Source organism: Saprolegnia parasitica (assembly GCF_000151545.1).
Source record: "Saprolegnia parasitica CBS 223.65 unplaced genomic scaffold supercont2.8, whole genome shotgun sequence".
NCBI lineage: Eukaryota > Oomycota > Saprolegniomycetes > Saprolegniales > Saprolegniaceae > Saprolegnia > Saprolegnia parasitica.
In genome coordinates this window covers 235,787-248,948 of record NW_012156402.1, presented here as the reverse complement: position 1 = coordinate 248,948, position 13,162 = coordinate 235,787, and the positions used below count along the sequence as shown (strand labels likewise).

The 13,162-nt window shown below is 59.0% G+C and overlaps 5 protein-coding genes across 5 annotated transcripts; 3 read left to right on the top strand and 2 right to left on the bottom strand.

The window, feature by feature from the left end:
- The first annotated feature begins 140 nt into the window (after window positions 1–140).
- On the top strand, window positions 141–4,100 carry SPRG_03199 (hypothetical protein). The gene is made up of 2 exons (XM_012341788.1): window positions 141–1,873; window positions 3,091–4,100. The coding sequence occupies exons 1-2, from the start codon at window positions 154–156 to the stop codon at window positions 4,056–4,058; spliced, it is 2,688 nt and encodes an 895-aa protein (XP_012197178.1). The 5' UTR covers window positions 141–153; the 3' UTR covers window positions 4,059–4,100.
- Window positions 4,101–5,419: 1,319 nt separating this feature from the next.
- On the top strand, window positions 5,420–7,092 carry SPRG_03197 (hypothetical protein). Its single transcript, XM_012341787.1, has 3 exons — window positions 5,420–5,486; window positions 5,534–6,613; window positions 6,659–7,092. Exons 1-3 carry the CDS (start codon window positions 5,436–5,438, stop codon window positions 7,064–7,066), a joined length of 1,539 nt encoding a protein of 512 aa, XP_012197177.1. The 5' UTR covers window positions 5,420–5,435; the 3' UTR covers window positions 7,067–7,092.
- A 457-nt stretch (window positions 7,093–7,549) lies between these two features.
- On the bottom strand, window positions 7,550–8,027 carry SPRG_03196 (hypothetical protein). The gene has a single exon (XM_012341786.1). The coding sequence runs from the start codon at window positions 7,999–8,001 to the stop codon at window positions 7,588–7,590; it is 414 nt and encodes a 137-aa protein (XP_012197176.1). The 5' UTR covers window positions 8,002–8,027; the 3' UTR covers window positions 7,550–7,587.
- A 1,313-nt stretch (window positions 8,028–9,340) lies between these two features.
- Window positions 9,341–10,540, top strand: SPRG_03195 (hypothetical protein). The gene has a single exon (XM_012341785.1). It carries the CDS (start codon window positions 9,389–9,391, stop codon window positions 10,421–10,423), a length of 1,035 nt encoding a protein of 344 aa, XP_012197175.1. The 5' UTR covers window positions 9,341–9,388; the 3' UTR covers window positions 10,424–10,540.
- Window positions 10,541–11,327: 787 nt separating this feature from the next.
- SPRG_03194 (hypothetical protein) lies at window positions 11,328–12,623 on the bottom strand. The gene has a single exon (XM_012341784.1). The coding sequence runs from the start codon at window positions 12,595–12,597 to the stop codon at window positions 11,410–11,412; it is 1,188 nt and encodes a 395-aa protein (XP_012197174.1). The 5' UTR covers window positions 12,598–12,623; the 3' UTR covers window positions 11,328–11,409.
- Window positions 12,624–13,162: the final 539 nt, after the last annotated feature.

The following is a 13,162-nucleotide window of genomic DNA, read 5'->3' as shown; positions in this document are numbered from 1 at the left end:
GTTGCTAGCGCCCAAACAGCTGGTTCGGAAGCTGCCACGTGGAACTCCCAACGCAGGTCCCACTACCGCTCGTGTCTGTTCTTGTGGTCGGGGCACTTTTGGTGGCAAAACGAACTTGAGTGCTCACTTTTCCTTTTGCGGCCTTTCGCTTCCATGGTCGCACGACGCAACGAACTCGCACCGGCCGAGCGGCTCTCGTACGTAAGCTCCACAACGGGCATCATCAAGGGGGGTCGCGACGACGATTTTGCCGAGTCCAAGACGCCTGGCGAGCTCGAAGACGGTGCACTTCGCAACGGCGACGCGCCCATCTACACATCGCCCGAGATTCTGGCCCTCCTCTTCCAGTATGCCGCGATCGGTGTCGTCTACGGCGGCATGAACGGCATGCAGTACCCGGTCTTGACCGGGTACTTTACGCTCCAAGGCAACGTCCTCAACTCGGCGACAGCGCTCATGAGTCTTGGCTGGTCGCTCAAGGTCTTTTTTGGGATGCTCTCGGACTGCGTCCCGATCTTTGGCTACCACCGCAAGCCATATATCCTCGTCGGGTGGATCCTCACGGCCGTGCTCCTCATCGTCGTCGCGCTCAAGCCCGCGGGGGAGCCGGCGCCGGACCCCGAGGCCGCCTCGAACGGATCGACGCTCGCGCTCCTCTGCGCGGTCGCTTGCTTTTGCTACATCATGGCCGACGTCGCCCAGGACGCGCTCGTGGTGTCATATGCGCAGCGGGAGCCGCTCGCGCAGCGCGGCCGCCTCCAATCGATGATCTACGCCGTGCGCACGGTTTTCATGGCCGTCATGTCGGCCATCTCGGGCTTCTGCCTCAACTCGGAGCGCATGGCTGGCTCGTACGATTGGGACATTGGTGTCAACGGGTACTTTTGGATCATGGCGGCCACGTCATTGCTCAACGTGCCGGTCGTGTACTTCTTCCTCAAGGACGTCAAGGCGCCGACGCATATCTCTGTCTCGACGTACCTCGAGCAATTCTGGTCGCTCGCGCAGAAGCGGGTCGTGTGGCAGGTCATGATCTTCAACTTTATGTTCTCGCTTTTCACGTCGTACATCAGCACGACCGCGTCGTCGTACGTGGCGCGCTACTGGGCCGAGGTGGACAACCTCAACTCGTCGCTCATCAGCATCATCTCCAACCTCATCTTCGCGACCGTCCTCGTCGTCACCGGCAAGTACGGCACCCATTGGAACTGGCGCTACGTGCTCATCATTACGACGATCACGACCAACATCATCGATGCGATCGTGCAATTCTGCACCATCTACGACGTGGTCCGCAACCAGTGGTTCTACCTCGGCGTGCCGCTCTCGGAACAGCTCCCGGCCGGCATCAACTTTGTCGTTGGTACGTTCGTCATTGTCGAGCTCGCCGAAGAAGGCAGCGAAGGCATCATGTACGGTCTCCTGACGACGATTACAAACCTCCCGGGCGTCTTTGGCCCGATGATCACGAACGTGATTGACGCCAACTTTGCCGTCCGCAGCGAAGACATTAAGGGCGACCTCCCCGAAACGCGCACGCAGGTCGCGTACACGTACATCATTGCGTACTCGGCGACCGTCATTGGCTGCCTCTGGGTGTGCATTTTGCCCAACCAAAAGGCGGCCGTGATGGAGCTCAAGAAGCACGGCGGCAGCTACCCCAAGGTCGCAGCCTTCATCTTTTATGCCTTCTTTGTCATTCTCGCCACGTCCATCACCGGTACGATGACATCCATGTTTGACTCGACCAACTGCCTCAAGCTCGCGGGCGGCGACGGCTGCCCAGAGGGCACGTCGCAGCTCTACTTGCTCGGCATCTTTGTGCCTGCCGTCGTTGCTCTCGTTGCGATTGCTCTCGTCTACAAAAAATCGCGTAAGCCATTCGCTGCGCGTGGCGTCGTACATCCTGTTGTAAATAAAATAATGTGTTGTGAGCAGATCGATCTCGGGTGTTTTTGTTTGAAGGCGAGCACATGCCACGGGGAAGGCTTCAGCACACAGCTGTCTTTGCCAAGCAGGATGAAAAATCGCACCCTGTTCAATGCATGGGTCCACGGACAACGCCATGCTCGACCTTCCTCTCAAGAGCTGTTAGCGCTAGGGTTAGGGCTGACTGTGGGACAGTGTACTGGTTGCACGCCAATAACAGATGCAATTGCAACGACGCTACAGAAGAGTGCCACTGGAAGAGTGCATGGACCGAGCGAGTTGCACGTGCTGAAGCAAAGCCATGGCGTTGATACCGACAACAAAGCATGGGCTCTTGATGGAGTGCTCAATTTTATGTGCGGTAGTTTGGTTCTGGTAATCCAGCGGGAGGAAAGGCTGCTTCGAGTGCATTGTAGCGAGTGCATGGTGGCAGATACCACATCGAGGCGTCCGCCAAGATAGGCTACGCCAGAATGCATCTTTCCATGTCGGCACGGGTTTGAACTTGCATATGTAATCGCAAGGAATAGGCATGCCCTTTCTCATCGTGACCAAGCTGCGCTATAGTGCATAGCCTGCGTAGTAGTTGCTTGCTGCAAGACTACAAATGGCTGTTGTCGTCCCCTTCGTCATGCCCATCACCGGCAGCCATTCGACATCAAGTAGTGTGGATGCCGAGCGTTTCGCACTAAATAGTGTGCAGCGCCAGGTGTTGCGCTCGTTGAAGATGCGAGACAACGGCGATGGCGCGCCGTTGTCGACAGCGCACTAACGCACTGCTAAGCTCACTGCTTGCCAAGAGACCTTGCTGCTTGCATACAGTCAATAGGTTCAGACCGCAACGTGATCTAAGGCGATAGGAATTCCTGAAATCGAGCAAAAAGCCAGCTGGCCCTGCATACAGCACCTCGCCGGCTTCCACGCGATTCTACCACCCACAAGCTACGTATACCGAGCTCGAACCGCAGCAGTGCGCGCTGTAAGCATGCAAAGAGCCGTTTAAGTGTTTGGTTTCCCAGCGACGGAGAAACCCAATAAAGTTGGGTGCGCCAAGCCATATCACACTATTTACCGCACGTCGATCCGACGTGTCGCTCTGCCACTTTGTCATCGTTGTACGTGAGATGGCACCGTCGCCGCGTCGCCCGACCCCGCCCGCAGACTCGCCAGGTACGCCCGGCTTTGGCGCCGACGACGACGTCTTTGAGCTCGACGACGCCAGCGGCCACGTCTTCATTGCGCCGACCGGCGACCTCCATGGCAACCGCCACCTCGTCGCCGACGCGACACCGCCGTACTTTATGAGCTCGGTCGCACACGCGAGCGTCACGTCGGAAGACGACGACCACGAGAAAGACGAGCCGTCGCCTGTCGTCGCGGCCGCGCCCCGTGCGAGCCGGTACCACTCGGCGATCTCGGGCCTCAAGTCGCTCTCGTCTGCACCGTCCAACCTCCTCGGTAAAGGCAAGTACGCCAAAGCGCAGCTGCTCTCCAAGATCCCGTACAAGAAGGCCAAGACGCGCGTTTCGAACCTGCCACCGCCGACGCTCTGCTCCGAGTGCCCGCCCAAGGCGCCGTCCAAGCTCAGTCTCTACCGGCAAAAGTCGGCGCCGCCGCCCATGTGGACGTGCGTGGCCTGTCCGCACGTGCATCTGTGCGAGTCGTGCTATCGGTCAGGCGTTCACGGTCTCGAAGGCTCGGACGCGATGGAGACGTACGACGAGCTCATTTCGGATCTCAAGTGGATGAAGGCCTGCAAGGCGTTTACGAAGCCGCTTCTTCGCATGCTGCGGCAGGACATTTGCAACCACTCGCCGTCCAAGTACCAATTCATGTGCGCCTGGCTCGCCGACATCCTCGGGACCAAGCCCGTCGCGAAGATCACGATGCGCGGCGTGGCCATGAAGGACCTCCGCGCCGACGCGCGCCAAGCGTTTGTCGCGGCGCTCATGCCGCTCGTAGCGAATCGAAGCGACTTGGATGTCAACATTGAGTGGGCGCCGAGTGCCGACGACAACCAACTGGAGAATCTCCGGCTATGGATCTCGGACAAGAAAGGCCGGCGCGAAAGTCCGTTCGACACGTCACTTTTGACGACCGAGCTCCACGACCACGATGCTGCCTCGTGACAAGAGACCGTGAAATGTACTATTGTGTCATATGCTATCTACTACACCGAGTCTTTGGCTTGTCTACAGAAAGCATGAGCAACGAACGCATTATTGGTGCCAATGAATTGGCGTAGTACATCGTGTCCGCCGCGTCCTGGAGCTCCCGACGCAGTGCACGGGCGTAGAGGAGGGCACCGCCGCACGCGACGACCATCCCGATGGCATTCCCAGGTGCGAGGGATACGCCAAAGTAGGCCACGGAGAAGAGAATGGTTAGCACGCGCCGAGAGGCATTGACGACCGCGTGGGTCGTCATATCGGTCGCAACAAGCACACTGTACGACGCCTACGAATCCATGTCAGTGGGCAGCATTCCTTGCATCTACGGACGCGATGATAGGTATAAAAGCCCACGCCATTGACAAGACCGACAAGAACGTGCTGGGGTTGCAGTTGGATCCAGCGGACGCCGTTAATTGCCCACGAGACAGTCGCGCCGAGCCACTAGTCGTAGTCGATTGGCACAAGTGCATATCGACATACCGCTCAAGGACCTGGAAAAGCATACCATACAAGAGCGTAGCCGCAAAGATGTGTTCGAGCGGCAGAGCGCGCTGCAGTTGCTTGACGAGAAGCGACCGAACGGGGAAGACGATGTTGGCGACCATGACCATGGCCAAGCCCAGAATGCGAAAGGACGCGTTGTGGTACGCAGAGAGACCGACGCCTAGAACGATCGGGCCCAGCGCCACGAGGCGTCGCCTACGAGCAGTTGTACCCTGCGTTGCTGCTGTTGTGCGTGCACCTGCTCACGGGGGCATCGCGTCGCAGCCACGTCATGGCCACGGCCACCGTCACAAGAGGCTCCAACGCACGCAGCGTCTCGCTGATCGAAACGTGCATGAGCTCAAAGCCGCCGTTGAGACAAGAAACGCCGATCGCAAATGCCAAGGCGGCGAAGAGAAGGCTGGATTCTTGGGCGTCGCTGAGGACGGTCTCGGGCGACGGGCGTGGCGCGGCCCAGAGGGCGTGGCAGATGTAGGCCAGCGTCATCTGCAGTGCAGAGAGCGTATACGGGCAGTGGATCTCGGATAAGATCTGCTTGGACGTCACGCCGCAGAGCATGGACCCGACGAGCCAGGCGACGACGCTGCGGCGGACGGTTGTCTCCATCTCGGATCCTATGTGCGATGCCATTGGTCGCGACGGTGGTCCTTTGCACCAATCCAAAAGCAGCATCTCCATTTTCAACAAGCCCTTCATTGGCTGAAAAGCCCATTCTACCGCGATGGGATTGGTCAATGTATACCATTAAATTCTTTTTAGCCAATGAGATAAAACGGAGAATCGTATTGCGTCATCGGCCCAATCCATTTGGACGGACGAGCAAGCAGCATGTCGTTGGCGTTCCTGGCAAAGAAGAGCTGGCATACGTCCAACCTCAAGGTAGACGCATCCTCCATGCCTCATGGTCTCATGCATCGTGCTCCTAGAACGTCGAGAAGGTTTGGAAGGCCGAGCAGAAGCATGCGCAGGAAGAGAACAAGCTCCTCGAACTGCGCAAGAACCTCGAAGAGGAGCGCCAACTCAAGGAGCTCCGTGAGATGCAAGCCAAGATGTCGGGCGGCAAGGTGGATCAAACGCAGCGCGTCGACTGGATGTACGAGGGGCCGATGGCGGCGTCGCAGACCGAGCGAACGGCCGAAGACTACTTGCTCGGGAAGGAATACACGCCCGCGCCCGAAGAGAACCAGCTCAAGCAGCTCGCAGCGCAACCAGGCTCGCTGTACATGAGCGCCGCGCCATCGGCCGTGAACGACACGTTCTCGCGCCTCAACGAAGACCCAATGATGATGATCAAGCGCCAGCAAAAAGCCGCGCAGCTCGCAGTGCTCAAGAACCCGGCCAAGATGAAGCACCTCAAGGACAAGGTCGAGCAAGAGCTCTCGGAGCGCAAGGCTGCTAAGAAGGCCAAGAAGGAAGCCAAGAAGGCCAAGAAGGAAAAAAAGAGGGCCAAAGACTCCTCGCCGCCGCGCGCGGCGAGCCGCGAGAAAACGAGCAGCGGTCTCGCCCGCGAGCACCGCGCTGCGCAGCGCTCGATGAGCCCCATCCGGCATCGAAACGAACGCTCTCGAAGCCCTCGTCGCCGTAGTCCATCAAAGGATCGTCGTCGTTCGCACAAGCGCTCGTTGAGCCCACGGCGACGGAGCCCGTCGCTCGACCGGCGGCAAAGCCCCTCGAGAAGCAAGCGCCGCCGTTCGCGAAGCCCAAGTTTGCGGCGAAAGCGCAGCTCAAGCCCGCGGCGTCACCGACGCTCTCCGAGCCCGCGCCGACGCTCTCCCAGCCCGCGCCGTCGGTCACCGAGTCCGCGCCGCCATCATCGGTCGCCGAGCCCTCGCCGCGGTCGTCGCTCACCAAGTCCACGTCGCGGTCGTCGTTCGCCGAGCCCTCGCCGTCGGTCTCCTAGCCCGCCGTCGACCAAGGCCGCAGTGACGGAATCGCCGGCCAAGGAACCTACCAAGGCGCAGCCACCCCCGCGCAAGGGCTACGGTCTTATTGGCGGTGAAAACGCGGTACACATCTTGTACGATGAATTTCATTTCTTATACCTCCATTAGCGCAAGTGCAAGGACGTTGACACGGAGAGCTTGGGCCCGAGCCGCAAGCTACTCGAGCTCGCGCGCCAAAAGAAGGAACAAGAGGCAGCCGCACTCGACGAGCGACTGAAGCGCGCGCGCGTGATGACGCAAACCGATGCGTCGGACCGCGAAGCGCGTCTGCGGGAGATGGCCGAGGACGCCCAACGCCGCGAAGTCATCTTGGAAGAGCGGTTGCGCGCCAAAGAGGCGGCCAAGGCCAAAGAGGATGCGTTGCCGCAGGAATCGGCCCACGGCTCGAACCCGACGTTCCTCCAAGAGCTCAACCACGCGGCGTATATTGGCTCGAACGAAACGATGAGCGAACGCTTGAACCGCAACAAGCATTACATCCAGCGCAATGCCAACAGCAACAACTTTATGAAGTAAAAGAATCAAACGCTTCTTCCATCCAACAATGTTTTTCGACGTGCACGGGACGAGTCCACACCCCTTTCAAGGGTATACGCTTAACGTGTCCATCACTCATGTCACTCGTTGATCCGAGAGTGATGGATGCTCTAGACCACAATGCACCACCAGCTTGCACCACCCATCCATCGCACCACGAACAGCCCTTGCTATTGCGTCGGCGCGATGGGACGGACTGACGCGTAAATGTGCCGGTACCATACCGGCAGTCGACGACTCGGTTGTGTGTCGAGTCATCTTGACACAGAAACAAGTGGACGCGACGGGATCCACCGGGTGTCTTGACCACGATCTCATGTGCGACAGGGACTGTCGAGACGAAAAGGGCCGTCTCGTCGACGCGTGGGTGCGACGCGACGACTGTAAATGTGTAGCCATATACTACGACGCTATCCCATGGCAACCTTGGCACGAGTTGTTACCCACTCGCAGCACAGAACGCACAGAGAACGGAGATCATTAGTAGTCGTGATGTCTTATTAAAGCAGCTGCGCGAGTGCGACGAGACCAAGGAGCAGCATCGTAGCCGACGTGGTCGACGCTGCCGACGGCACCTTGCCCGACTTGCACATTTGGACGAGGTTTTGCATGTTGAGAAACGTCGCGGGCGTCACCTGCGCAAAGGCCGAGTCGGTCGTGCCAATGGCCTGGCACTCGACGGGAATGCCCGCGACAAAGGCCGAGAGCGACTGCACGCACTGCGCGTTGGCGCAGAAGCTGGCGGCGTTCCCAAGCGGGCACGACGCGAGCGGCGTCCAGTAGGTCTGGAACGCAGTCTGGCACGCAGTGTTTACGACGCTGGTGGTAGCAGGCGTCGTGGTGTTGGTCGAGTTGGCCGCAGACGCGCAAGCGACGAGCGCAACAAGCAGGAACATACGCAGCATGGAGGCCATGGTGGTGGAGCAGGGAAGCAGCAGAAATGGGATTTCTAGCCAGTCTCGCCGGCCGCGCGGATGTAATGCATCTGTCCAGACTCAATAGCCAATGGCATCGCCCGCATGCGAGGAAATTCCACCAATCGTAGACCACGTCGATCGCGTCGCCCGTGGCGTTTCTGACACCATAGTGCAGCGCCAGTAATTGCGCTAGGTTTTGCGACGCGTGATCTCATTGGCCAAAAAGATGTAGACGCTGCAACCCAGCATGAACCCAGGCACGTGCGCCCCGACCTCCTCGTCGCATTGCGACTGTAGTTGCTCGTGCCATGGCCACCTTGTGACTATGAGGTACACATCGTGTAGCCTGCAGCTTGCAGGTGCGAGATCTAGGCGCGAAATGGAACGAACGGTATCCTGAGCAAACACAGCCCCGTCGTGGTGCCACGTCAAGAGTGCACAAGTTCAGTTGGACATTCCGATCTGCAGTGCGATTTCCAGGCGACGCCTACACAAGCGCTTGAGTCTGTTGGAGCCAGAAAAGAGTGTTGGACGTCGTCGTGCTTGATGCACGTCGTTCGCATGGTGCCCAAGCGTTATCACACCAAGATTCTGATTCGCTGACGTGGCGGCGCTTGTCTAGCCCACTTGTAGTAGTTATACTGTTGACTGTGGTCCCATCCCTGGCGCGTCATGCGTATTCCTCCTGCGCGCACCGCCGTCCATGATTGTACTCAGTCGACGTTGGCTTCGAAATCCCACGTCCCCGCTCGAATGGCTTCCGCAAAATATCAAGCGCGCGTCCATTAAGAAAAAATCGAAGCACGCATGTCCGTCCCCCACAATCGCGTGTCGCTTCGCTCCACATGCGTATCACAATGCAGCGCCGTCGCGGTAGAGGCGCTTAGCCACCTCGCTTGTGCGAAGATTCGCTGTCAGATTCACTCTTCGCAGCGCGAATTCACAGGGCATTTCAACCTCGGTCGAGTGATCGCGGCGAGGCAAAAATAATATAAATTCTGGCAAGGATACTGCGTGATCGGATTCGCGGGGCGTCGCGAATTAAAATGGACGGACCTCGCTATATGAAAGGTATGGCGTGCCACCGCGTTGCACTTGGTTTCAATATTAAAATACACGACAAAAGCCCGTGCCACGCTCTGAATCTTCAACCCAATTATCCGGTTAAGGCAATATTTCAACCAATCACAGCTCGTTTCGTGACATCCAGCGCACCCAGTGTGCAGTGGGCTTCGCGCGGATCGTCCGGATAATGGTCGCATACAAACGCCAAGAGCCACTGAACCTTCACTCGGCGCAAAAAGCACCTTGGAATTTAATGGATTAGAAATCATTTCCGAATTTTCCGAGAAGCAAGTAAGTCCTGATTGCGCCCGACCCGCCCATGCGCCAGATCAGCCCGATGCAAGCACGACGAAGGGGACGCAACTGCCCACACGACCTCGTGAAGCTCGCCAAGAAGTACTCGCCCGTGCTCGTCAAGGGCTTTAGCACCGGCAACATTGCCGTCGTCGACAAGCGCAGCTGGCTTGAAGTCTGCGACCGCAAGCACCGGTACGGCGCCAACCTCCGCGCGTACTACAAGGAGTGGAAGCGCTACGAGGGCCCGAAGCCAGGCTTTTGGGAGTGGCTCGACGACGAGTCGGTTGAAGTCGACGGCGTCCCGCGTGCCAAGCTCGAGAGCGAAACCGTACTCTACTGCGACAAGGCCGAGCGCCAAAAGTTTGCGCTCACGTTCCGCGATGGCATGCTGTACACAGTCGCCGACGACGCGCCCGTCGAGACGGGCGACGATGGCTGGATCTTTGTGCTCCGCGACGGCGTCCTCTATGGCAGCGAGAAGGTGACGACGCAGGTGCCCCGCATCCACCACACAAGCTTGTCGGGCGGCGAGTGCGTCCAGACCGCGGGCATGATGGTCGTCTCGAACGGCACGCTCAACATTATTTATCCCCACAGCGGCCATTACCGGCCGTCCGAGAACGAAGTGCTCGTGCTGCTTCGCTTCCTCGAAGGCCATGGCATTGAACTTGAAGACGTGCTCGTCGACGTCCAGCGCATCCAAAAAGTCTCGCGCGAGCGCTCCAACAACGTCAAGGTCAAGAAGCTGGACAACGCCCATTTCTGGAACGGGCGGATGGCCCTCGACTTTTTGGAGCTCAAGGACTTTGTGTGGCACAGCGACTTGTTTGTCGACCTCGAGCGCTGCGTCGCACACATTGAGCTCCAGCGCCACCACCACCTCGCCGAGGCCGAGCAGCAGCGACTCATGAAGGCGCTCGCGCTGCCGCGGACGTCGTCGTCCGAGTGCGTTTGCGGCGACGACGACGTCGACATGCTCGACGACTGCGGCGACATGGACGCCCACCCGCTCGCGGGCTGCGCGCTTGACGTTGTCGACGGTCCCTTGTACTTTTAACTTACCGCCTCTCGTGGCCTCCTCATCGTTGTCGTCGTCACCGTCATCCTCCCACTCCACTTCACCATTATCACCACCATCCACGCGTAGCTACTAGTTTGTAGGCAGGACTTAACCTATTCCTAATCTATTAATTTGTATTATATAATCGTCGTCGCCACATCCCTACAGCGAGCGATGCATAAACGTCGTCGGGATGAGCCCAAGCAGTTTGATGTGGCCGAGACCACCGCCGAACAACTCGTCTATGGCGCGTGAGCTAGATGCTCGGTGCAATGACGCCGCCGCGAGGCGTCGATGCTGGTGCGCAGGTGGCTCATCCTTCACTGACTCGATCGACGATCCCACGACGATGTGGATGCGCGCGAGCGGCGCGTCTGTCCGAGAGCGCTCGGTGGAATCTCTGCATTCTTTCGAAGGCACGAGTGGACCCTAACCCGCTTGTTGACGTCATCAAAACGCCGTGCCCTTGTCACCAGATCCACGCCGGCGTGTCGGACGCATTTGCATCATCTGCCCGCTGCGATCCGAGTCGAATGGAGCGCGGTTCTCAGTTGTGTTGCCTTCGCTGCACGCTGCTTTCGTAGAGACCCATGGTACTAGTTCTAGCGATCACTTGGCCATCCCTCTCGGGCCCACGACTTGCTGGTCTCTGTCGCCACCTTGGTCCTCGAGTCTGCCTAGCCCATTGGACGCATCGCACGGAAGGGTGACGAATGGAGCATCATCAATAGGATCTGCGCACGGAGTGGTCAATATCGTCAATATCGCACTGTGCCACGAGAAACGTCGCGTTGCAAATCAGACACATTGGTCAGGCACCACGAGAAAACACCTCGATTGATCCATCCATTTGTTTGCTTTGCACCCTCGACGTGAAGCATGGGAATGCTATTAGTTGCTTGCACCAAGTGGGACAGGAGCGTGGGCCGGCGCGCATGGTGTGGCACGGACGAGAATCTCGCGGCAAGCCATTTTACACAATTTTATTGTAATGAAACCAGATCCGAGTCGTCGTTGGCTTGCGGCGGTGTTTCCAATAGCGTGACGATCGCGTCAAAGCCATCCCGCGATGCAATATCCAGCGGCGTGAGGTGGTCGAGATCGCGGACGTCCCGACTCGCGCCGTTCTCCAAGAGAAGCGCAACACAATTTGTGCGCTGCCACGAGACCGCGCAGTGCAGCGGACTGCGGCGAACCGAGCACAGATTCGGGTCCGCCCCTGCCTCCAAGAGACGGCGCACGACGTCGACATGGCCGTTGGCGGCTGCGTAGTACAACGCAGAACATCCATCGACGTCCTGCATGTTGACGTCGGTCACGAGGCGCGTCTCGAGCAGCACTTGGAGAAACACGTCGTGCCCTTCGACGGCAGCGTAATGGAACGGATGCCGCGCCATGACAACGTCAACCATGTCGTGTCGCAGCACCACGTTGTGGGATTGCAGCATCGCGACCATGCGCTTCGTCACCGTCGCGTCCGTGCCGGCGGCTTCGTGCCACACGGTGACGCCCATGGCATCGGTCGCCGCGGCGTCTGCACCCGCGCAAAGGAGGAGGTCTGCGACTTCGACGTGGCCTTCACCAATTGCAATGTGCAGCGGCGTGTGGCGTGTATGGGAGCTCGCGTGGACATTGGCGCCATGCGAAAGCAGTCGGCGCACGGCGTCGGCGCGGCCGTGCTTGGCGGCTTCGTACAGCGCGGTGAGCCCCGTCTCGCTTTGGTCGTTGATGTTGGCGCCGGCAGCGAGGAGAAGGTCTAGCACATCGAGGTGGCCACCGCGCGCCGCATACATGAGCGGCGTGCGCCCGCGGGTTGTGTGCGACGCGACGAGCGCGCCGTGGGCCAGCAGCACGGCGACGACGTCGGCATGGCCGTAGAGCGCAGCTTCATGCAATGGCGTACGCGCGTACAGCTTGCGCGCATCAGGGAATAGATACGCGTGGTGCGTCAAGAGGTAGTCGACGATCGCGCTCTGGTTGTGAGCTGACGCGAGGTGCAGGCCCGAGAGCTGTTCGTTGCCGGCCGCCGTGGCCTGCAGAAGACGCGTCTGCTGGTCGGTGGTGAAGCCATTCAAGTACGCGATGAGCTCGGTCAATGGACCGGCTTTGCAGAGGCCCAGAAGGCGCTTCTCATGACGAGCCTTCTCTTTCTTGCTCCATGCGCGCTCCATGTCGCCTCGTCCAGCAAACCGAATGTGGAGATTCGCCATTCGTCCGGATACCGTGCGACAAGGCTATATGCACGCCACCTAAGCGATCGAAGCGCATGCACTTCAAGCAGCAAGTTCAAGCCAAGGTCAAGCGGTCGTATCTACCCACCTGTAAATTCGTCGACTATAGATACAAGGGTGCCACTGCAACGCACTCAACTATGCACCAAGAACGCGCGGCCTGTTGAAGCCTCACGCGAAGCATCTAATTCGCGCCTGTTGGCGGCGTTTATGCGGGAGTGGTAACACACCCGACCAGATTCGATGCAGACGCGCTTTACCGCCGCCTCCTACGTGCCCAAGCATGATTTGGCCACTGGACAGAGCGAAGGAATCGGCGGCGTTGGTTGTCCGAGTCAGCACGCAGCGTGAGCAACGATGGATCGGTGTTGGCAATGCCATGATCGCACTCGCTGTGATCCGATTGGTCGACACCGATTGCAGTTGGTTGTGATTGGCCGCCGTCCCTTGTGCAGGGTACGCTCGTGCAGCCAGGTAGCTCGGTCATGCCAGCTCGAAATGTTTT

What these genes read in the sequence shown, in the direction of transcription:
- SPRG_03199 (XM_012341788.1), top strand. Translation starts at nt 154, where the DNA reads ATGGTCGCACGACGCAACGAACTCGCACCGGCCGAGCGGCTCTCGTAC. An exon ending in TCTCGTCTACAAAAAATCGC is followed by an intron (nt 1,874 to 3,090) that starts GTAAGCCATTCG and finishes CCCCGCCCGCAG; the next exon opens with ACTCGCCAGGTACGCCCGGC.
- SPRG_03197 (XM_012341787.1), top strand. Translation starts at nt 5,436, where the DNA reads ATGTCGTTGGCGTTCCTGGCAAAGAAGAGCTGGCATACGTCCAACCTC. An exon ending in GGCATACGTCCAACCTCAAG is followed by an intron (nt 5,487 to 5,533) that starts GTAGACGCATCC and finishes TCGTGCTCCTAG; the next exon opens with AACGTCGAGAAGGTTTGGAA. An exon ending in TTATTGGCGGTGAAAACGCG is followed by an intron (nt 6,614 to 6,658) that starts GTACACATCTTG and finishes TACCTCCATTAG; the next exon opens with CGCAAGTGCAAGGACGTTGA.
- SPRG_03196 (XM_012341786.1), bottom strand. Translation starts at nt 8,001, where the DNA reads ATGGCCTCCATGCTGCGTATGTTCCTGCTTGTTGCGCTCGTCGCTTGC.
- SPRG_03195 (XM_012341785.1), top strand. Translation starts at nt 9,389, where the DNA reads ATGCGCCAGATCAGCCCGATGCAAGCACGACGAAGGGGACGCAACTGC.
- SPRG_03194 (XM_012341784.1), bottom strand. Translation starts at nt 12,597, where the DNA reads ATGGAGCGCGCATGGAGCAAGAAAGAGAAGGCTCGTCATGAGAAGCGC.